Genomic DNA, 20,995 nt, shown 5'->3' on the forward strand with positions numbered 1-20,995 from the left:
AGTATGCCCAGATCATCGATCTCATCTGGAAAGATTGGGTCCAGGGTCTGTGGGTTCCCACACCTTGTCTCCATCCTCTCCTGCCACGCCTGGGGGTCCAGCGGGACCAGGAAGCCCCACAGGGCCCTGCACCCCATCTCGGCCAGTTGGACCAATGGGGCCCTTCTCACCCTGTAGGAAATGAAGAAAGGAGTCATGACCCGGAATCATCACCTTCAAACACCCTCACAGGAAATCCTACAGAGCCCAGCAGCTCACAGCTCACAGACCCCTCCCCAGTGTGTGTCTCCCCAGGGACCCCACACTCACCGGGACACCTTTCTCTCCTGCAGCTCCAGGGGGACCCTGTGGGCCAGGGCGCCCTGGGGGGCCAATGGGTCCCCCTGATCCTGCTGCACCTCGTTCCCCAGGGGAGCCCTGAAACAGGAAATGGAGTCAGACCCCAAAGGAGGAGACCACAGCCCACCCACACCAGAGGATCCCTGACCATGGTTCCCAGGAGAATAGTCCAAAATTGGATGCACTATGGCTGACCCTAGGCTTCCTCTGCCCAGTCCCACAGTCTTGCCTAGATCCAGATGCCACTCTTCATCCTTCCACACCCACTCTTTCCTGGGCCCTCCCTCCTGTCCCCCAGGGTCCCCAGACTCACTGCAGGGCCAGGAGGACCAGCCGGACCTTCGTTTCCCTTCAAACCCGGTCCACCCTATGAACCAGAGATTTAGAGCAACAGATGTGAGACGGGAGGGTGGGACACAACAAGAATGAGGGTCCAAGAGACATGCAGGGAAGGATGAAAGTCGAGGGGGGGCAGGCTCAGAGAAATGGGAGTGGGGTGACACTGAGGGATGCCAGGACAGCGGTAACTTTTCTCAGGCAGTGCGGCTGGGAGATTGGGTTCACACTCACAGCAATGCCCGGGAGGCCTCTCTCTCCTGGGAACCCCCTCAGACCAGCAGGTCCATCCTTCCCTGGGGCTCCTGGGGGACCAGGGTCACCCTAAAATGAAAAAGTGATGAGCCACAGCCATGCTACCAGATTGGACAGAGAGATTTCTGGCCTTTCTCAAATCCCCAATTAGCTGTTCCCTTCAGCACCCAACCCTGGCCCCCCAAATTCCCCTCTGCCTGGCCCTTTACCGACCTTTGTTCCTTCTTTTCCAGATGTTCCAGTCAGTCCCTGCTCTCCAGGGGGCCCTGGGGGTCCTGGGTGACCTCTCTCCCCCATGGGCCCAGTTTCTCCTGCTGCTCCCTGGGAAAGAGACAGAAAGACTCCATCTCAGACCCTCTGCCCATCTCCCTGCCCAAACAGGCCACCCTGGCCACCCTGAAATAACCCCTCTGGAACCCTTTTAGCTGTGCCCCAAAGCTACTGGGAGACTCCTAGGGCTCTGCTAGGCTACTGCGCTGGTGTTAACTCCCCAGTTTGGAGTAACCACACCACTTGTGTCCCCACTGGGGAACTGCCCCTTTGAGGCTCAAGAAGATGAGAACCGGCCCAGGAACCAGACTGAAGCTGGGGTCCCTGCTCCAAATCCCAGCCCCGGTGGGGTGGGGGGCAGGTCAGGCAAAGCAGGGGCTGGGGCATGTGATTGGAAAAAGGGACAAAAGGGGCAGAAAGACTAACTCCAGGGTCTGGGGTCCATTCTCTCAGAGGGCAGACATACCTGAGGTCCCACCACCCCTGGAGGGCCAGGGGGGCCAGTCTTCCCTTGGAAACCCTGAGAGAGGAACAGGAGAGAACAGTCAAAGCATATCAGGCATGGACACTGTGGGATGGACCCCAGGTTCCCAGAGGAACGGCAGGGTCACCACCAGGCCCTTGGCCATGGGTCTGAGCAGCACCAGGTTGATCTCTACTCTGCCAGAAGAACCTCCCTGGTGGGCCTGCCAGACAGCTCTGGAAGTTGAAGGTCTCAGGAGGCCAGGGGCATCACTTACCACTTCTCCTCTCTGGCCTGGGTGTCCTGGAAGCCCATCCTTCCCAGGGGGACCCTGGAAGGGGTTCAGATGTCAGGTGAGCTCTGAGCTGGGAAGGAGGATGGAGAAGAAGGATTCACAGAACCAAGGCAGGTCAGAGGTCAGCTTACCGGAGGTCCTTTGGGGCCAGGAAATCCATTGGGGCCTTGAGGTCCAGGGAGACCCTAGAGACAGAGCTGGGTTGAATCAGGAGAATGGGCAGGGGATCCAGATTCCCCCCTGGGGTGAGAGGGCATGGGCTCCACTCAAGCTCCCTGGGGAGCATTAGGGATCAGGAGACTCAAACCACACTCACCCTTTCTCCAGGGGGCCCATGGGGGCCATCACCACCTGATGTTCCCTGTGGGGGGAAAGAGGGTCAGAGAGCAAGAGGAGCTGCTTTCTAGCTATCCTGGAAGTCAGAGGAGTCAACGGGGAGCTGGGCTAAGGGCCAGATGGTGGATGGAGCCCTGCCAAGACCACTAACCTTAGCTCCAGACTTCCCCGTGGCACCTCGGGGTCCCCGCTGACCCCGTGGACCCTAGAGAGAGGGGAGGGGAGTTGTCAGAAGAATCCCAAAGCACCTCTTTGGATCTTGAGCCACATGTCTGCCCCCCTGCACTCACCGTGGGGCCCCGCTCTCCCCGAGGCCCTGATTTCCCTGACAGGCCCTGGTAGGAAGGAAGCAGAGACACCACATCACCCAGGGCATGACTCCCCCAACAGAGCAGCTCTGCCCTCTACACCCTCTCCCTTCCCCCAGCTTACCCGGGCTCCCTTCTCTCCACTGGCGCCAGGAAAACCAGGAAATCCCAGGGAGCCCTGGTGAGGGTAGAGAAGGAGAAAATTGAAAAGTCATAAAAAGGGAGGACCTAGAAGAGTCAATAGGGGGTCAGAACTGGTGACAGAGGCAGCAGGAAGGGAGGACTATGCTCTGCCAATAACTAGGTGTCCTTGGGTAAACCCCTGCTGCTCTCTGGCCCTCTGTTCCCCCATCTGTGGAATTGGGGTGGACTAAATTCACTCTAGGGTCCCCCACTGCTCTGTCAGTCTGTACTTCCTGGAATCAGGGGTCAGAGAAGGGAAGAGGAAGGTCACAAAAGGGGCATCATATCACCTTGGGACCCTGGCGTCCAGGGTAGCCAGGCAGACCAGGAACACCCAGCTTGCCCTGTGGAGAGATAGGGAGCAGTCAGGAGCAAGAGGAGCCACAGATACCACTCCATCCCTGCCCCCAAGAGACCCCAAGCCCCAGAGACAGGAGCCAGCCCCTACCCGGCAAGGCTCCCCAGCAAACCTCCAGCCCCTGACCCCTCATCTCCTGTTCCACAGGCTGCCTGGCTTTTGTAATCTCTCCTTCCTGAGAGTAGATTTTCCCCAACTCTGGTGGTGGGATCTCACCCCTTCTGTGTCTTTAAATCTGCAGTTCCATCAAGTTCCTCAGGACTGTGATCTAGCCCTTGCCTACCCTTCAACCTCAGCTCCCTTTGCCCAGTGCACACTTCTACTCCATCAAGACCAGTCCCCCTGCAGGCCCGCACACACCACACTCAGGAACGCCTCTGCCCCCACCCATGTTCTGCATCACCCCTAATCCCCCTGACATGCACCCCTTCCTCCTGATGCTTCAGGGCCCACCTTGCCCAGACAACTGTGAAGCAGAGGCTGGGAGCAGGGATTCTACAGCCTGACTGCCTGGGTTCAAACCCAGGCTATGCCCCTCACTGGCTGTGTGACTAACAAGCATCTTAACCTCTTGGTGCCTCATTGAAAGCTCTCCGCAACACAGGGCTGTAGTGGAGCCTGCCTTGCAGGACTGATACGACAAGCAGGTGGGGTGTTGGCACTCGGTGAGTGAGGGCTTGCTGGAGTTAGCTCTGAAGGTCTAGCTCACCTCCTCTTTGACTCTCCCTTCTTGGAATTTCTCCTGCTCTGAGTCCAGACACATTTTCACTCTGCCTTGCACCCATATACCTTATGCCAGCCTCATGCCTTGTCCTCACCTCTATGTCATGTAAATTCTCATGACAGGAACTTTTCCTTGACTTCATATACATCGTCACCCTCACCCCTAACTGTCAGCGGCCAGGAGGAGCCTTCTACAGAGAGGTGAATAATTAATGGTCTTCAAATGACTAACTGACTCCAACTATTGGCACCCTAAAGTCGATCCTGATCCTAGTGCCCAGGCCTTCATCCCCTCCATGTCCCTAGAGCATGTAGGCACAGACTCCCTCATCCCCGGTCACCTTCTCGCCCATGAGCCCAGGGGGGCCAGGGTCTCCAGTGGGTCCAGTACGTCCCTTTGGTCCCTCAGGACCATCTTCTCCCCTGGAACCAGGAACTCCAACCTCTCCCTGGGTAAGAGGGTTGAAGAGGCAAGTGTCAGGGACTGGGGGTATGGGCTGGGCTCCAAGAGGAGAGGTAGGCCTCGGTGAGGCTGAGTAGGGTCCCAGAGCTACTGCAGGACAGGGAAAGGGAGAGTGCTGTGATCTTCGGGCTGGTGGGACTCAGCTGTAGGGTTGTCATTCTGTGGGGGGGGGGGGGGGGGGCAGGCTTTAAGGGGAAAAGACCACTGGATGGGGACTCTGTGGTTTCAGGAAATAGGCTAGTGATTGGGGGCTCCAAAATGGAGGAGGATCAGGACTTAGGACTGGGGGGCCAGTGTGTGGGCTTCTACTCACCCTGTCACCTTTCACACCCATGTCCCCTTTGAACCCGGGAAAGCCATCCTCGCCCTGAGAAAAAGGGGGGCGAGAACTCATCAGCGATGATGTGGAAGGTGGGGGGGGGGGGTCAGGAGGTAAAATGGAGCATTTTAGAAAATATGGGTGTAAGGGTGGATTTCAGAGCTGGAAAGCAGCACAGGGCAGGCTGGAGGACAGGAAGCAGGGGAAGAGCTGGACCAAAGGGGTGGTGCTGGGCAGAATGGAGGGAGGTGCTGGGAAGCTGGAGGCATGCTGCTCACCTTTTCACCCTTATGGCCCTTCAGACCACGAATTCCATCCACACCCTAGAATTAGAAGGGAGATAGAGACAGGGAGATCAGGGATGGAGGTTGGGAAGGATTGAGCTCCTGAGATCCCAGCTGCCTCCCCCAACCATAGTGCTTTATTTCCCAGCCTGGTTGTCCATTACCTTGACACCTCGAGGTCCCGGATATCCTAGAGGACCCTGAGGTCCAGATGGACCCTGGAAGAAGAAAGAGAGATACCTGTAAAGGGGTCTCAGGGTGTGACTTATGGAGGCCTTGGGGGGTGGAAGAAATGGAAGAGACAACATTGGAATCTGGATAGGGATACAAGGCATGGGACCAAGAATACTTCAGCCACACGTGAATGATAAACCAAGGAAATTCCAAGGATTTTGAGGCCCCAGAGTCTGGGTAGAAACTCCTCCAGGGATGAAAGCAGGCATGGACAATCTCACCTGGTTTCCTTTGGTTCCAGGGGGACCTTCCTTCCCAGGGTGACCCTGCAGGTAAAGGAAGGAGAATGTGACATCTGGCCACTGTTACCTTCCCTGCACCCCTTCCTTCACTTCTTTAGCCCAGCTTTCCCTTGTGACCCTAATGAAGCCTAGTGACCATGGGCAGGCACCACCAGTGACCTCCTGGTGTAAGGAACACACTATGTAGATAGTCACCAAAGGCACTTGGAGGTCATTCACTGGGGTGGAGGGTCATGTGGAATTTGGATTAAGAGGTAGGGACCCACTCACCGGAGGTCCATCTGAGCCAGGCATGCCAGGGAGCCCTGGTTTCCCTCGGGGACCCTGTAGGAAGACAAGGAGGCTCAGGGTCACCAGTGGGATCAGGTCACACCATGGCTGAAGCCCCAGCCACACATTTAAGGCTCTCCCTACACCTCCCCCGGTGTATCTCCTGTCCCCCAAATCACTTAGTCACTTACCTTCTCTCCATGAGGGCCAATGGCACCCTGGGGCCCAGGGAGACCCTATACAGAGAGAGAGAGGAGTCACAGGAGCCCCACAGGGGTGGACTACTCTCTCCTATAGCCAGCATCCCCATTCAGAGCATGAGTGGTGAAAGCTTGAGACCTTTAATTTCCATCCAGGGTCTGAACCACTGTGGAAGCCCAGGGGAAGTTGCTAAAGATGGGGAGGGGTTGGACACGACAACTCACCTGGTTTCCAGGAGTGCCCTGTTGTCCAGGAGGTCCTGGCTCTCCCTGGGGTCCCTAGAAACAAGCAACCAGGCAAGGGTCAAAAGAAGATGGTGACAACAAACTTAGGGCCAAAAGCTGAGTCGCAGCAGGGGCAGCAAGAGGGCAAGAACCAGAACCAAGCAGGGAGTCAAAATGGAAACAGGGCCTTGGCTCAGGGCCAGGTGGTGTCTCTGTGCCCATTACTCACCAAGCTCCCTTTAGGACCATGGGGACCATCCATGCCTCGGACTCCCTGAAACATGAGAGGGGCGTGAGCAGGCTGGAAGATGGGGCCAGGGCCCTGGAAGGACCTGTGGTTTCTGAGAGGCCCGGTCATTCCAGAGGGTGGGACAGGGCAGCCTGACATCGGTCAGACCTCCAATTCATCCCAAACCTAAGCAAACATAGCCAGCCCAGATCCACAGGGCGTAGGTCTATGGGTCTGTGGGTTTGTGGGGTTTTGTTTTTCTTCAGAATTTTTTTTAAGCTACCCTCAGAGCCTTTAGTACAGTGCACCATACGGCCCTGTAAGAGCACCTGGGAGTAAAGGCTGGAGCAGAGCTGGGGGCTGGGGGGGGGGGGGGAGGGAGAGGGAACCAGAAGTGTGGGAGGAAGAGGCAGCTAGAAAGGTTGGAGAGTTGGAAAGGTCAGGGGGTGAGGTCAGGGTCAGAAGTCAGGGATAGTCACATACCGGGGGTCCAGGAATACCAGGTGGGCCTTTGGGGCCAAGGAGACCTCGAGGTCCCTGCAATCAGGTGAGGGGAAGATATGGCATGTGTGGGCGAGAGGTAATGTGTCTCCTTCATGCCCATGCCGCTCCCCTGACATCCCCAGAGACCCCCCTCACCCAAACCCCTAGACACTCACTGATTCTCCAGGCAGTCCCCGAGGCCCAATCTCCCCATCGTCTCCCTGGAGGTGGAAGACATGATGAAGCAGCCTCACCTTCCCCACTTCTCCCATACTGACCCCTCCCCTAGCAATACTTACCCGCTCTCCATCCTCACCAGGGGGGCCAGGAAGGCCCTGGGCACCAGTATCACCCTGGAAAATGGGGGAAGAGATAAAAGGGGCCTCAGAACCCCCAATTCAGGCAGATACTGACCCTCTTTAATTAACCAATCAGTTTCACCCATTGAGTTCCTCCTGGGACCCTCAGCCTCCTCCTCTTGCCTTGAGATCCCTACCTCCCCACCCCTCCATGGAAGGTCTACCCCTCGTCACAATGCACTACCCCCAATATACTCACCCTATGTCCCTTCTCCCCAGGTAGCCCTGGGAGTCCATCAAAACCTCGGTCACCCTAGGGGAAGAGGGCAGCCCAAGTGAGGTCCCAGCCCTTTACCCACCCTACCCATCCCTACTTTGTCATGAGTGTCGCTTCATGGGGAAACCTGGGGAATTCAGTAATCCCCAGAGCTTAGATAGTGCTAGAAGCCACAGACATCAGAGAGGGACCCATACTTGTTACCTTCACTCCTGGTTCTCCAGGCATCCCTCGAGCTCCATCAGCACCTGCTCGGCCCTGGGATGCAAAGGAAGTGTCAGAGCAAGCAGAGGCACATTCCTTCACACTTTGTGTGTGCCCTCTCTCCCACCCACACCCACCACACCCCCACTCACCCTTCGCCCAGCCTTGCCAGGAGGGCCTGTGAGGCCTTGAGGTCCTCTGGGGCCCTGGTGAGGAAGAGTCAGGGGCAGGGTTAAGGGCATAGACAGAAAGGGAGGCCCTGGATAGGGGATCAAATGGGTGGGGCTTGTCACCTGAGGTCCTAGGTCTCCAGATTCTCCTTTCAGGCCAGGGCTCCCAGGCTGTCCCTGTGACAGAGAAGAGAGGTGGCTATGTTAAATGATACACCCAACAGTGACTTCAAAGCCCTCCCCCAAATAAGCAAAATAACTTTCAACACGGTCCCTTTCTAGAACTATCCCTACTCCCCCACACACACACACAAAGAACTCCGTACCCCAATACCTCACTCACTCACCAAGGGTCCAGGGCGGCCTGTGTATCCCATGGGGCCAGGGGGTCCTCGGAGCGCCAGCTAGGGAAGCAGGGGACACAGCAGAGCTGAGGAAGAGGTAGCTGGAAACTCCCAACCCCAGTACACCTTCCACCTTCCAAATTTGCACTTCCACTCCTTGTATTCCCCCAAACCTTACTCTCAGCCTCAAACCAACCCAGACCTTACCCTCCTCCACAGTTACTCCAACCTACCCTTCCAATCCCTCCTAAAGTCTTCATTTGCCCTCCATGCCCCTCCAGCCTTATTTACCCGTGCTTGCTGCAGAATCGCCTGGGCCTGAGCCTCCTGGGCTGCTACCACAGGGCCCTTGTCACCCCCACCACTGCCAAACCGGAACTGAGGGGCAGAGAGAGAAGAAGGTGTAGGTTCTCTTCCAGGAAACCCATGTGACTCTCCCAACCAGAGGCTTCATCCAGAATTTCTGCCCCATCTCCCAGGTTCGGGGACAGCTCCACCCCATGCCTTCCTCCACTGTCTCCCACAGAAGTTTTCCGGATAATCACATAGAGATTTTCAGAAACTACTCGCATCTTCCTCCCCTACTCTCTGGCTTCTTCCTCTGGGAAAATTCTCCTAGAGTTTTTAGAAGTTCTAGACTTCCTGAAATATAGGATTTTCTGCCCAGTTCTAGATGATCCATGTTTGGTTCCAGGTCATCTAATGAGATCTAGTCCATCCACCTCAAAGATCAATCTCTTTGAGTTGATGGTCTTTAGAGAATCCTCCTTTGCTCTCCTGGTCTTCTGGTTCTTGGTGACAGAACATGATTCCCCTACCTTCCCCATTCCAAAGCCCAGAAGACAACTCACTGGGAGCATGAGCGATGTGCCAGGAGGTCCAGGGGCCCCATCTGATCCAGGGAGCCCTGCTCGGCCAGGGGGGCCCTGGAGTGGGGAGAAAATGAGGATAGGTGATAGTTGGGGAGTGTTAGGGTCCTGGCATCATTGTGAATCCGTCTAGAGGATAAATGTAGACTTTTCTAGATCTTTCCTGAACCCTCCCACTCCCACAGAGAAAAATGAGAGTGAGACACCAGATTATTCCCCTCCCCATCCAGAACCTGTCCTCCTTTCTGGGTGTTGGAGAGCACACCAGCCCTTTGTTCATTAATCAATCCGCTAATGAGGAGTTATTGAGCATGGTGCCCCCATTGGGTTCTAGAGGCTCCTCTGCAGCCCTTCCCTCATAACACACACACACACACACACACACACACACACACACACGTGTGCATGTGCACACACGCTGCTCCCTTACCCTCTCGCCAGGGTCTCCAACTGGGCCTGGGTTGCCCTGGATGCCAGGGGGACCAATCAACCCCTGAGGAACAAATGAGGAGTGGGTCAGGTGTGGGCATTCACATAGAAGAGGGGTATGTGGCTGAAGAGTGGTCTCTATAAAAGAGATTTGAGGATCTGGGAAGCTTTGGAAGGATTCTCCAGAGTTCCAAGAAGGAAGCCTGGTCATATGTGGGGAAGGCAAAGATGATTGTGTAAGTAGGGTCTCTGAGAAAAGAATGGAGGCTAAAGGTCACAGCTAGACTCACCGCAGGGCCTTCTGGGCCAGGAGGCCCCTCCACCAGCATACCCTGTAGAGCCAAAGGTTGAAAGTCAGAGGCTACAGGGCTAGCAACCCACCTCTTTTTCTTCTTCCCCCTTCCTTCAGCTCAGTGATCAACAGACCAACTTACAGGTTCCAGCACCGCAGGTTCCCCCTTCTCTCCCTTCAGCCCCCGGGGTCCACGGGAAGCCTGAAGAAGACACACATGTAACCCCCAGTGGGACCGGTGAGCAGCCAGGACACCAATACTACCCCCATCCTAACTCTTACTTTCTTTCATTCCCAGATCCTCTGGACACCTCCCTAACCCTACCCCCAAAATCTCCCAGCCCTCTCCTAAGACTCCCTCTTCCCAGACCTCCCAAGCCTTCCAAGGAGACCTCAGGGCCCTCCACCTCCCAATTCCCAGCCCCACCTTAGCAAATACACTTCCTCATCTCCCTTAGGACCTCTTTCAGGAAGGTTTTCACCACAACCCTTTCTGGGATTCCAAACCCCCCAACCTCCCCCAAACTCTCTCTGACCCCAGGAATACTTAGAACTTTAAGAAAACATCAACATCCTTACCCTTACCCCAATCCACCAAATAAGAATCTCTCTAAGATTGTGGATTGATTTTATCGGGGTTTGGAGGGAGGGCATGGATCCATATGAGAATCAGATATAATCCATGAAGTCTTTTCCAGAAAAGAAAAGGTGTATGCCTTTGTGCACAGAATTTTTCTTAGAATTTCAAGGGGTTCACAAAGTTCAAAACTCTCCAGGGATTAAACATCCATACTCTAAATAGATTTGGAGATCAGGCCCCCCTGATATGCCAAACTCAGACCTCATAACTGGTTTTTTTGGAAAAATACAGCTCTTGGACTGTTGCTCAAGCCCCAGAGCAGACTCCCCCGGCCCCATTCTTCTCCCAGCAGGGACACTACACCCTTCCTCTGGCCCTCATATATACTCCAAGCCCACCAGTTCTTGCTTTTCTACACTTCTCAGATGTCCACTCCCAACACTAAGGCCAAAACCAAGATAAGGATGGGAAGAATGGAAATCATTCCCCAACACCCCCAACTCTCCCAGCAAAGATCTTCAGAATGTACCCCTCCACCTCCATCTTGCCAAACAGCAATGACCAACTTCTGAACTTTCCCATATCCCAGATCAACCCCAAATTTCCAAAAAGCAGCAAAAGGGAAAGGCAGCAGAGGGTTCAGAGTGGCAATATTAGAGAAGGGAAGTGTGGGATGAGGCAGCAGTATAGAGGAGGCAGCTCTAATTGCAAGGCAAGCAAAAGATGAATGGAGTAGACAGGAAATATCCCAACTGAGAGGGAGTGGTCGAAGACCTGGGAAACAATTAAGGGAGACATTTCAAAGGGACAAACACTTGGAAACAAGAATGATGCCAGGGCCAAGAAAAATTAAACATGGCCAAGATGGCTAGAAAATGAACTCGACAAACAGGAAGTGGTTGGACAGACAGGAAACAGCTAAGAAAAGAGGATCCAGGAAGTGGACCTTCAACAACAACATGGCTACCATGACCAAGAGAAAGAAGAAGTTCACAAAACAGATAAAAAGTGACTCCTGGAAAGGGGATTACGACAATGAAATGTGATTCTTCCAGAAAATACAAACATTGAGGCTAGAACACACAGGAGGTAGCCATGACAAATATCTAGGCCCACAATGGAAACTTTTTGGATTTGGATGACCTGAGACACACAGGAAGTGGCTTATTAGCAGAGGAAAGCTAATGAAGACAGCATGAAAAACTAGAAGCAAAATATAAATAAGTCCCTTTCAGTACAAATTTTCACAGTCACCAAGATGGATGCCATGGCCAGAGAAGACAGGAAAGGGCAGACAGGAAGTGGCTGTAGGTTAGAAAATATGACACAGGAAGTTAGATCATTTGGCAGCAACACGGATAAGAAATTGTTTTTACCAAGAAGAAATGATGGAGACAGACTGAAAACGGACACAAAGTAGGGGCTTAGTGACCAAAAGCTTTCTGAAGTACAGCTTTATTAAGACAGAAAGTGGCCAAGAAAGACAGGAGGTGGCCATAGGATTAAAAAAGAAAGAAAATACCAATTTCCCTGGGAAGAGGAATCCATGAGGAGTCACAAGGCAAGGTATTTGGCAAGAGAAAGCAGAAAGTAATCCTTTCAAGCTACATATACAACTTATATGAACAGAAAATGGCAAATCATCAATGGGAAGTAGCTTGCAGCCAACAGACAAGAATCAAAAACAACAGGAAGCGATTCTTAGAGCTACCACTGGAGGTCAAGAATGGAAGAGGAGCTCCTTTCACTTACGGCTCCCGAGTGGGCTGTCTCCGCAGACAGGGCAGGGCCAAGCTCCGTCTCCTCACGATAATCGTCCCCATAGCCATATGTGTAATCGTAGGGCCCTGCTGGGGGGTCTGTGCCACCCTCCCCATAGTCCTCTGTCAGGAACCTGTCGGCTGTGGAGGGGACCTGGAGATCTGTCTGCTCCTTCCCGGGGATGGGGAGGGAGAGGGGTAGATGGGGGCATTAGGGCTGAGAGGAGGTTTTCCCTGGACCCGAGGGTGTGGCAACTTCTAGCCTTAAAGGATTCTGAGGGTAACTGGGACTGGAGTTTTTCCCCCAAGAAGAGCAAGGGAAGTGGTTGCACAGAAAGGGGATGGCCATCAAAGACCCAAAATGAGGAGGGATGCCCCAAAAATGGGCCTGGTGGGAAGAAATGATAAATTACAAGAAGAAAGAAGGATGGCCGGAGGGCTGGACACAGAGTAAACAGTCCATAGAGACAATGGTAGACAAAGGATTCCAGAGAACAAAGAAATGGATGGAAAAACTGAGACAAGAGAAAATGTGACAGCACTGGACAGAAAGTGACTCCTGGGAAGAGAAATACAATACAGAAAATAAAACTTTTTGACATCAACATGGAGAGGTTACTCCAGAATCAAAGAATGGAAGGAGACATGGACACTGAAGAAAAATGGCTATACTTAGAAAGACAAGCAGACCAATAGGTCTGGAGTGACTGGAAGGCCACAAATGGACGTGACAAAGAACCCTCCGGCCAGAGGAATGGCTGATTCACCAAGATGACATGGGGCAAGGGGGGTGGGTCACAGATGCCCACTGCCCCCAGCGGGGGTTAGGGTTGGGGATGAAGTTACCTCCTCATGGGGTGGCAAAGGGCTTGGTTCCAGCGTTCCTTCCTCTCCACCTGGGGTGGGATCCTAACCCCAAGGGGAAGGGGAAGAGTAGCATGGGGTGGGAAAGGAAAGAGAAAGGTTAGTGGGAAAGGAGGCAAAGCAGCACCTTGTCCCCCCACCCCCTCACCCCGTGGGCAATGTCTGTCTGTGCTGGGGGGTGGGGGTTATCTCAGATCTTGCAGCCCCTTCGGAGGGGGGACAGTTTGGGGAGAGTGAATCTCGGAGGTCATAGAGGTTTGGGGGCACAGATCTGGATGCCCCAGCTCTACCTGCCGGTAACTGCTTCCTCTGGTCCTGGGGGGGGCCCGGGCAGTGGGGGGAGCTGCCCGCCGAGCTGGGCGTCGGAAGGGGGGAGGCTGGCCCCGTGCTTGGCCAGAACCTCCAATTCGAGATGGCCTCCGGCCTGGTGAGGGGGGCGCCTGCCGGGCTGCTGACCTCTTGGCAGGTGGGGTAGGCTTTCTGGGAGGGGTCCGACGCCCCCTGGGGGAAGGGAGCGCCCTGCGGTTGGGGCTCGGTGGCCTCTGCAGCAGAGAGACATGGAAGGGGGCAGTGAGGAAACTCCTATAATCTAAATATACAATGTCTCTTCCCATATGTTAAGAGGGGAGGAAGGTGTCATAGGAGATGTTTGCAAGGGGTGGCAGGAGGAAGGGGAGAACTGATGGGGTCCCTCAAGTTTACCTGATAATCAGGGGTCGTCCCTGTAGTCATCTCATCGTAATAGGGGGTCTCGTAGTCATAGAAGAAAGACTCAGTGGGCTGGGGTTCGGGAAGGGGCAGTGGGAATAGTAGGAAGAGGTAGAGGTGCAAGAGTGAGGAGAGGGAAATGAGATAGTGTGGGAGTTTGGAAAAGGGTAGGAGTTGAGGATGAAAGGAGAGGCCAGGGGGTCAGGAGAAGATGGGGAGAGGTGGGAAGGGGGGGTGGATCCCACATGTGGGACAGAAGCAGAGACATGATTAAGAGATTGACCATCTAAACTTCAGACCACTGACCCCAGATCATATCTCACCCCTAACCATCTGGACCCTACCCAATCCAGAATTCCTTTCCCTCCCCTCCCCCACAGCCCCTTACTCTGCATCTCCCTGTGCAGGGGGCCAGAGACTGGACTCCTACACAGAATTCCATAGACCCAGCCCTCCTCTGGGATTTTCTCTATCTCCTGCTCCTTCCCATTTCTCTTCCTAGGTCTTACCATAACAGCTTCATTCTCACTCGTTCTGTCTCTCCCCTTCCATGCTCTCCCATCTGCCATCCTCTGTCCCCAAATCTTCCCACACACACACATACACACTGTCCCCCAATCTCTTAATTCAAGGAAGGGATGGGAAACCCAAGGACACAGTCCCAGAAAGACTGGCAGAGGAAAGGAGACATGAGCAGGGGACACAGCTCCCAGCCATGAATTCTTCATAATGACACTTTTTATTTTTAATTGAAAATAAAAAGGTTGATGAATGAGGACTGGGAGGAGGGAGTGATGAGAATAGGGAGGTATGGTTAGGGAGCAGCCCTAGTGGAGGGGAGGATGGGAGCCCAAAATAGTATGGGGAGCTCTGGAACATTGGGGGAATTGCCCTGGGGAGGTGTATGGGTTTCTTCCCTCCCTGGGGTATGCTGTGGTTTGGGGTTCACCCAGTTCTCTCACCTGTCGCTGGGGTTCCTGATTTTGTGGCCTATGAAGTCTTGGTGGCTGATGCTTTGGAGATCTCTGGGCCCTGTGAGAGTGTTGTTTCTGAGGTCTCTCCCTCCAAGCTCCCTCACACTCCAGCTCCTTCTGTTCACAGGATTCGTAGGCAGCTTGCACCCCTGGGACAATGACAAGCTCCTGGATGTCACCCTGCAAAGACACAAGGAAGAAACACCAATGGAGGGAGGCAGAGAGGGCCTCAGAGAGAAACAGAAGGTAGAGTTTGGGACACAAGGTAAGAGCCAATCCTATGTAAAACAACATAATGGGAGAAGATCGTTATCAGCCTTTTCAGTTTTCAAAAGACCTTCTCATCCATAATCCCATTGGACCTTCACAACAACTGGGAAAGTCAGTAGGATAAGGATATTTATGCCTATTGTCTGATATATTCCATTCAGAAAAGCTCAAAGGGACAATGACTGCCCCCAAGGTCACTTTCAATGGTAGACTCAAGACTAGAATTCAAACATTCCAACTCTAAGTCCAACACTGTTTGCCTACCTCCTGCCCCTATGGTAATGCATCAACTTTTTCACAAAAGCCCTGGAAACAATGGCCCAACCTTAGTTGCTTTGACCTGCCAATGGCAGTGATGATGATAATTCTCAGAACCTCTAGAAATGGGGGAAAGGGAAGCCATTTTTGAATTCCAATGGCATTTACTTGTGCCCACACATGGTACTTAGCATAAGGCTGCCTTATATTGTAGTTTGGGGTTATTGTCTCATCTTCAAGGAGGAGCCAGGAGCTGCTAAGAATAATAGAGACCTTATATTACTCTTCTGTGTTCCCCCTGAAACTGGGACAGCAGGTATTCAGAGAATATTGACTGGCTAGGTGAGAGGATGGATGGATGGATGGATGGATGGATGGATGGGGGCTCAAATGCACCACTGGCTGGAGGGTTGGTGGATAGTGAATGAGCGAATGAATGAATGAAAGAATTAGTGGGTAGATAAATGGAGGTGAGAAATAGAGAAAACAGAATGGTAGGTAGGTAGGTGGATGGAAGGGAACATGTGAATGAATGAATGGTTGGATGGAGAGTGGTTGGGTGAGGATATAGGTGGGTGAATGAGTGGATGAATGAATACATGCATCCTCATATGCATGGGTAGATGGGCTGGGTGGGTGGATGAATGAGGGAACTAATGGATGGGTTCAAGATGGATAGATTGATGGATGAGTGAAGAAGAAAGTGGCAGGGCAGAGGAAGATGGGCAAGCATGTGGATACAAACCTGAATGCTTGATTAGTGTGTGAGCACATAAATGAATGGGTGGGAATTACATGAGTAAATGAATGGGTGGGTGCAGATAGAGATATTAGTTAAAGAGATGAATGGATAGGCGGACTGACGAAGACTGATGGAGACATCTGTCCTGCCATACACATGGGCACTTATTTCTCCTACATAGAAAATCACCCAGGGGCGCCTGGGTGGCGCAGTCGGTTAAGCGTCCGACTTCAGCCAGGTCACGATCTCATGGTCCGTGAGTTCGAGCCCTGCGTCGGGCTCTGGGCTGATGGCTCAGAGCCTGGAGCCTGTTTCCGATTCTGTGTCTCCCTCTCTCTCTGCCCCTCCCCCGTTCATGCTCTGTCTCTCTCTGTCCCAAAAATAAATAAACATTGAAAAAAAATTAAAAAAAAAAAAAAAGAAAAGAAAATCACCCCTGAGGATATGGAAATACAAACTAATAAGAGGTCAAATGAAGGGTCAGGGCATAAGAAGATGGAGTACTGGTCCCAGAAGGGGAACAGACACAAGATATGAGACCAGAAATACCTCTGTTCTCTGTTCTCTGTTTGTTACCTCAAACACTTCTTCATCCAGGATACGGGCACCAAAGATAATCACTCCATGGGTGTCCAACAGCGGACGAGCACTTCGGGGGAGAGGCCGGGTGACTCGCTTCTTGCAGTCAACTATGAGGGTGACAGACTGGCCCTTCACAGCCACTGCCACGCGGTGCCACCTGGTCATGGAGGGAGCGGTTCAAGTGACTGACGGACGGGGGGCGGGGAGTCAACAGGGCTGGGGAGCAATTGATGGAAAGGTTGGAGCCAATGACAGTAATCGTAGAAGCATCATAACAGCTACCATTTGTTGAGTGTTTACAATGCACCAGGCACTACTTTTCTCATTTGATTCTCATGATTCTCATCCCTATTTTACAGCCCATAGAAACTGAGACTTAAAACAGTTAAGTAACTTGCCTAAGGCACAGGCAAGAATTTAAACTCTAAAGCCCAAAATCTGGGCTTGAAGTAGCTGAAGCCCAAAACCTGGGCTTGAAGTGTCGCTAGGTTGGTGACATGTGGCCAAAACGTTGGCAGGTTTCCTAGTTTAGGGAGTAGGGGTTCTGGGGCAGTGGCCAAAGGGGAGCTCCTGAAGGTGTAGTCCAGGCAGACCAGAGGAGCAAACTGACTTACTTGCCATCTGCTAGGCTGAGGCCTCGGAAGACTGGCTGAGCAGGGGGTCGAGGCCTTCCAGTCTGGTCCTCATACAGGAAGCGGAAGGGTCGGCCAAGCTCCAGGCCCAGCTGTCGGACACCCTGGGCACTATAGAGAGTCAGGAGGGGAGCCTGGAGGCCAGGGCGGGTCCGGACAGCAGTCAGCAATGAGAAATCTTTGGGAAAACCTCCTGGTACCCGGGAGAGACATAACCAGGTGGAATGAGAGGCACAAAGAGCCAGAAAACCCTTCCCTTCTGGTGTCTGATTCCAGACCCCACCCCATGACCTACCCCAGCTCTCACTAGTTCACCATGTCACCCATACCTGGGAAGAGCTGGCGGGTGGGTGCACTGAGCTGGGCAGGTCGGGACACTCGGTAGGCCACATCAGCTGGACAGATGCCTCTCGCCCTCCGGACACCATCAGGAAGGGAGGGGAACCTCAGGGCCCGGAGCACATCCACAGAGGGTGCACCTGGGAAAGTCCATAAGGATCAGGAGAAGGGACACACCCTCAGGACGGCCAAGATATGGGGGTATTTGGGATCTAGAACTCAGCTTCCTGGGGCTCAAACTCCCTGAAAAGAAAGGTCACCTCTTCCTTACTTGTCTCTGAATGCCCCTTAAATGGACGGGAAATCAGAATCACCTGGGAAAGGGCAGCACTGGCCCTGTATTTAGCTCCATGTGACCCCTGACCCTCTCCCTCTCAGTGTGTCTCACTCAGTCTCCTCTGATCTTTGTCTTTCAGCCTATGAATCTCTCTCTACTCTCCACCATCTCCCCTTCTCTCTCTCTGTCTTACTCTCCCTGTCTCCACATCTGTTGATCTTTGTGTCTCCCTGTCTTTCTCCCTCTCTCACTCCCTTTCTGTATCTCTTGGTCCCTGGGTCTCTGGCCTCTTTCCCATATCTCCAGCACAAACAACATCTGGGCAATCGATCATCCTGGGCACAGGAGGTGCAGGGGGGCCACCAGGCAGGGAGCAGAGAGGCAGATCTAAGGGAACGGGGCTTCGGGCTGCTTCAGTTCCGTGTTTGGGGAGGTGGGGAGGACCACGCTGAGGAAGGAGAGAGCAGAAAGAGCCACCCCAGGAGTCTATACCCCTGGCTGGGAGATGGGCTGGGGGGGCGGGGGTGGGAGCTGAAGCTGCCACGAGGAGCCGGAGCAGGTCCAGGGCCCTGAGCCACACATCTGTGGATCCCATCAGAGTCCTTGCCCAAAACCCGGGCAAGCTCCCCACACCTGGAACTTCAACCCTGCCCCACCACCCCCACCTCTTGGATCCAAAGATTCAAGACCCAGGCCATCAGCCCTATCCACCTTGAATTCAGCTTCCCAAGGCTCACACTCCCGGGAAGACAAAGGTCACCTCTCCCTCGCACTCCTCACGCACGCCATCAGCTCCAGATTGGAAAAATTCCAAAAAAAAGTCCAGCAAAATTTTCACAGAAGCATGGGGCAGGGCAGGGGCCAGAGTGATCAGGAGAGGAGAGCTGGGTGGGGTGGGTGAGGTGGGGCGGACAGGCAGAGAAAAGGCCCTTTGAGTCCAGGCGCGGGGAAACCACGGCCATGCCCTCCCCTTCACCAACACCACCCCCCCCCCCGCCCTAGCCTGGCCCCTGAGTGTGGCAGCTCCGCAAACACCAACACACAAGGGCCGCTTTGAGAAAGGAAGGGTGAGTGAGACAGAGAGACAGAGACTCACAGAGACCCCAGGCCAAGGAGACCTCAGAGGCCCCCGCCTTTCACCAAACCCCACAGGAGTACAGTTCCATCCTATAGACAGTCTACCCACAGGTCTGCCCACCCATCTGCCCACCTCAGGCCACATATGTGCCCCACTGACTCCAGCCTCAGTCTGCCCCACACGCTCCCCACTAGTAGCCCCATCACCCCCACCATTCTACCTTTGGCCCCCAAGTGCCCCATTTTTTACTCTAATGAAGTCCACACTAGCCTATCTACCTACAGAGTCCCATCTCTAGCCCCTCAGCCCCAAAACAAGAGACAGTCATCTCAGCCATCCCCTGCCTCCATGCTAGAGGGTTCCTTTCCTCCTTAAGAAAGATTCCAAGAGTCCAGAAACATCACACACTTCAATTTCCAGTCCCTCAGCCTCATCCTCCTCACATCTTGAAAGTTTTTCCTTCTGTAATCTAATCTAAATCCTTTATGCTGCTATTCTGACCATTTTCTCTCCATATCGGAGAAGAAATGAATGGTGGAGTTACATGCAAATTATCCTCTAGTGTTTCTATGAGTGGGAGGCTGGCTCCTGCCTGCTTAGGACCCAGGTGCTCCCAGCCCCCTCCTGTCTGACATCAAATCCCTTTCCTAGGTGCCAGGACTTCTGGATCCTGGGAAAAAGAAGGAAAAGATTGGGTTGTGGACACCAGGGTCCCAGGGGAGCCCCACTGGCCAGAGGGGGAGGGGTGGGGCAGGAATGCAAAGAGTTGGCTCTCGCCTCAGACACCTGATCCCAGCCTGTCCAGCGGCCGTCCTGTTGGCAGCCAGCCCCAGTGCTCCCCAGAGCCAGCCGCGTGGCAGCATCGAGGGCACAGGGAGGGGGAAGGGGATCCTGTCGGGGAAGCCAGTGGGACAAACAGTCCAGGCATCCCTTCTTTCTCTACTCACTAGGCTCTGCTCTGACCCACAGATGCTCGCCCCTCACCCCAGACATATAGATAGAAAGCCCAGAAGATATACACACCGTCCTCACCCATCAACACTGGCATCTACCTGGCCACCCCAGCATTGGCTGGACTGCACCAGCTTTGGCCAGCTTTGGCTCTCCCAGAGTACCTCAGCATCCAGTCCCCTCTTTAGGTGAGCCTCCACCTTTCAGCTTTACCTGCCCTCTCCCAGTTACTCCAAGGAGGCAAAGAGATCCCTATCTTTGTTCCAAGGGAACCGAGTGACCTGCCCTCGAGTCTGGACCCTTAGCCCCCTAAATCCCCTTTTTGAACTTGGAAGCTCTGCCTCGGGCATCAGCTATCTCCTACCCAGGCGGGTACTCAGAGCTGCAGCCTGACTCCAAGAACCCAGGCGTCGGACTCCTCTTACCTGCCCAGGCAGGGACGGCGCTCAGCCCCAGCACCAGCGGTACCAGCAGGAGGAGGCGATGACATCGGCTGCACCGCTCCATGGCTGGCGACCCGAACGCCCGGTCCCAAGGACCTACGGGCGGCGGCCGGAGGCGCTGAACGCCCCCAAGGCTGACAGGAGAGAGCGAGCAGGCTTTGAGCCTCGGACGCCCGGGTCCTGCGAAGGTCAGAGGCTGTCGGGTAGCAACAGCTCTCAGCGGCCCAGCTCCATGCAACGAGGCGCCGTCGGGGCTCTGGCGCTGCTCCTTCCTCAGTGGCCGCCGCTCCTGTGTGTCCCCGGCCACCCCGGCGGCCCACAGCCCCCACCCCGCCCCCGCCCCCGGCCCAGCCCCCGCCTCCAACCGCCCGCCCACAGCCACCGAGGGGAAACCCCACCCTCGATCTCCACCTGGTTGGGGGGGAGGGGGGGGGGCGGTGGGAGACAGCAGCCCTCGTTCGCTGACCCTTGCTCCTTGCAGAGGCTGAATGGCCTATACCCCCGATTCCTTTTTCGGGAACCCCAATATCTCTTCCTCTGCCCCTTCCTTTTCTAGGACTCAGACGTCCAGTCAAAGCCCCCACCTCAATTCCCTCCCCGTTAAGGGCCCAGAGCCCCTTTTCAGCAGTCCTGGGCGGGATTTAGAGCACTGTGGGAGGAGAGAGGCAGGCCTGGGGGTCTCTACCTCCCCCCAACAGGTCTCCATAATTACTTCCCCTCGCCCCGCCCAGTGTAATTACAGAGCCGGCCTAGGGTGGGGGTATTTATAGACAAGGCTATAGATAGCGACTGGAGACCTGCAACCCGACGGCTGCAGGGGGGGGGGGGGGGGGCAGGT

General features: G+C 54.3%; 1 protein-coding gene across 2 annotated transcripts in view; it reads right to left on the reverse strand.

Annotated features, from left to right (window-relative positions):
- The window catches only part of COL11A2 (collagen type XI alpha 2 chain), a 29,181-nt gene extending 8,960 nt beyond the window's left edge, over positions 1-20,221 (reverse strand). Inside the window, exons 1-43 of one of the 2 annotated variants that reach the window (XM_047858884.1) lie at positions 20,140-20,221; positions 17,399-17,548; positions 17,052-17,262; positions 16,432-16,594; positions 14,574-14,765; positions 13,606-13,683; positions 12,886-12,948; positions 12,032-12,211; positions 9,842-9,901; positions 9,698-9,739; positions 9,409-9,471; positions 8,961-9,035; positions 8,401-8,487; positions 8,113-8,169; positions 7,889-7,942; positions 7,748-7,801; positions 7,596-7,649; positions 7,374-7,427; positions 7,115-7,168; positions 6,992-7,036; positions 6,816-6,869; positions 6,333-6,377; positions 6,104-6,157; positions 5,870-5,914; positions 5,679-5,732; positions 5,388-5,432; positions 5,097-5,150; positions 4,927-4,971; positions 4,643-4,696; positions 4,208-4,315; positions 3,076-3,129; positions 2,727-2,780; positions 2,585-2,629; positions 2,446-2,499; positions 2,275-2,319; positions 2,090-2,143; positions 1,941-1,994; positions 1,667-1,720; positions 1,144-1,251; positions 910-999; positions 653-706; positions 310-417; positions 64-171 (exon numbers count right to left, since the gene is read on the reverse strand). In XM_047858884.1, the coding sequence (XP_047714840.1) occupies positions 64-171; positions 310-417; positions 653-706; positions 910-999; positions 1,144-1,251; positions 1,667-1,720; positions 1,941-1,994; positions 2,090-2,143; positions 2,275-2,319; positions 2,446-2,499; positions 2,585-2,629; positions 2,727-2,780; positions 3,076-3,129; positions 4,208-4,315; positions 4,643-4,696; positions 4,927-4,971; positions 5,097-5,150; positions 5,388-5,432; positions 5,679-5,732; positions 5,870-5,914; positions 6,104-6,157; positions 6,333-6,377; positions 6,816-6,869; positions 6,992-7,036; positions 7,115-7,168; positions 7,374-7,427; positions 7,596-7,649; positions 7,748-7,801; positions 7,889-7,942; positions 8,113-8,169; positions 8,401-8,487; positions 8,961-9,035; positions 9,409-9,471; positions 9,698-9,739; positions 9,842-9,901; positions 12,032-12,211; positions 12,886-12,948; positions 13,606-13,683; positions 14,574-14,765; positions 16,432-16,594; positions 17,052-17,262; positions 17,399-17,548; positions 20,140-20,221 (3,258 nt within the window). The remainder of the gene's footprint in view (positions 1-63; positions 172-309; positions 418-652; positions 707-909; positions 1,000-1,143; positions 1,252-1,666; positions 1,721-1,940; positions 1,995-2,089; positions 2,144-2,274; positions 2,320-2,445; positions 2,500-2,584; positions 2,630-2,726; positions 2,781-3,075; positions 3,130-4,207; positions 4,316-4,642; positions 4,697-4,926; positions 4,972-5,096; positions 5,151-5,387; positions 5,433-5,678; positions 5,733-5,869; positions 5,915-6,103; positions 6,158-6,332; positions 6,378-6,815; positions 6,870-6,991; positions 7,037-7,114; positions 7,169-7,373; positions 7,428-7,595; positions 7,650-7,747; positions 7,802-7,888; positions 7,943-8,112; positions 8,170-8,400; positions 8,488-8,960; positions 9,036-9,408; positions 9,472-9,697; positions 9,740-9,841; positions 9,902-12,031; positions 12,212-12,885; positions 12,949-13,605; positions 13,684-14,573; positions 14,766-16,431; positions 16,595-17,051; positions 17,263-17,398; positions 17,549-20,139) is intronic. The other variant, XM_047858883.1, reaches the window with a different exon arrangement.
- Positions 20,222-20,995: the final 774 nt, after the last annotated feature.

The sequence above is a fragment of the Prionailurus viverrinus genome, chromosome B2 (genome assembly GCF_022837055.1).
Source record: "Prionailurus viverrinus isolate Anna chromosome B2, UM_Priviv_1.0, whole genome shotgun sequence".
Lineage (NCBI taxonomy): Eukaryota > Metazoa > Chordata > Mammalia > Carnivora > Felidae > Prionailurus > Prionailurus viverrinus.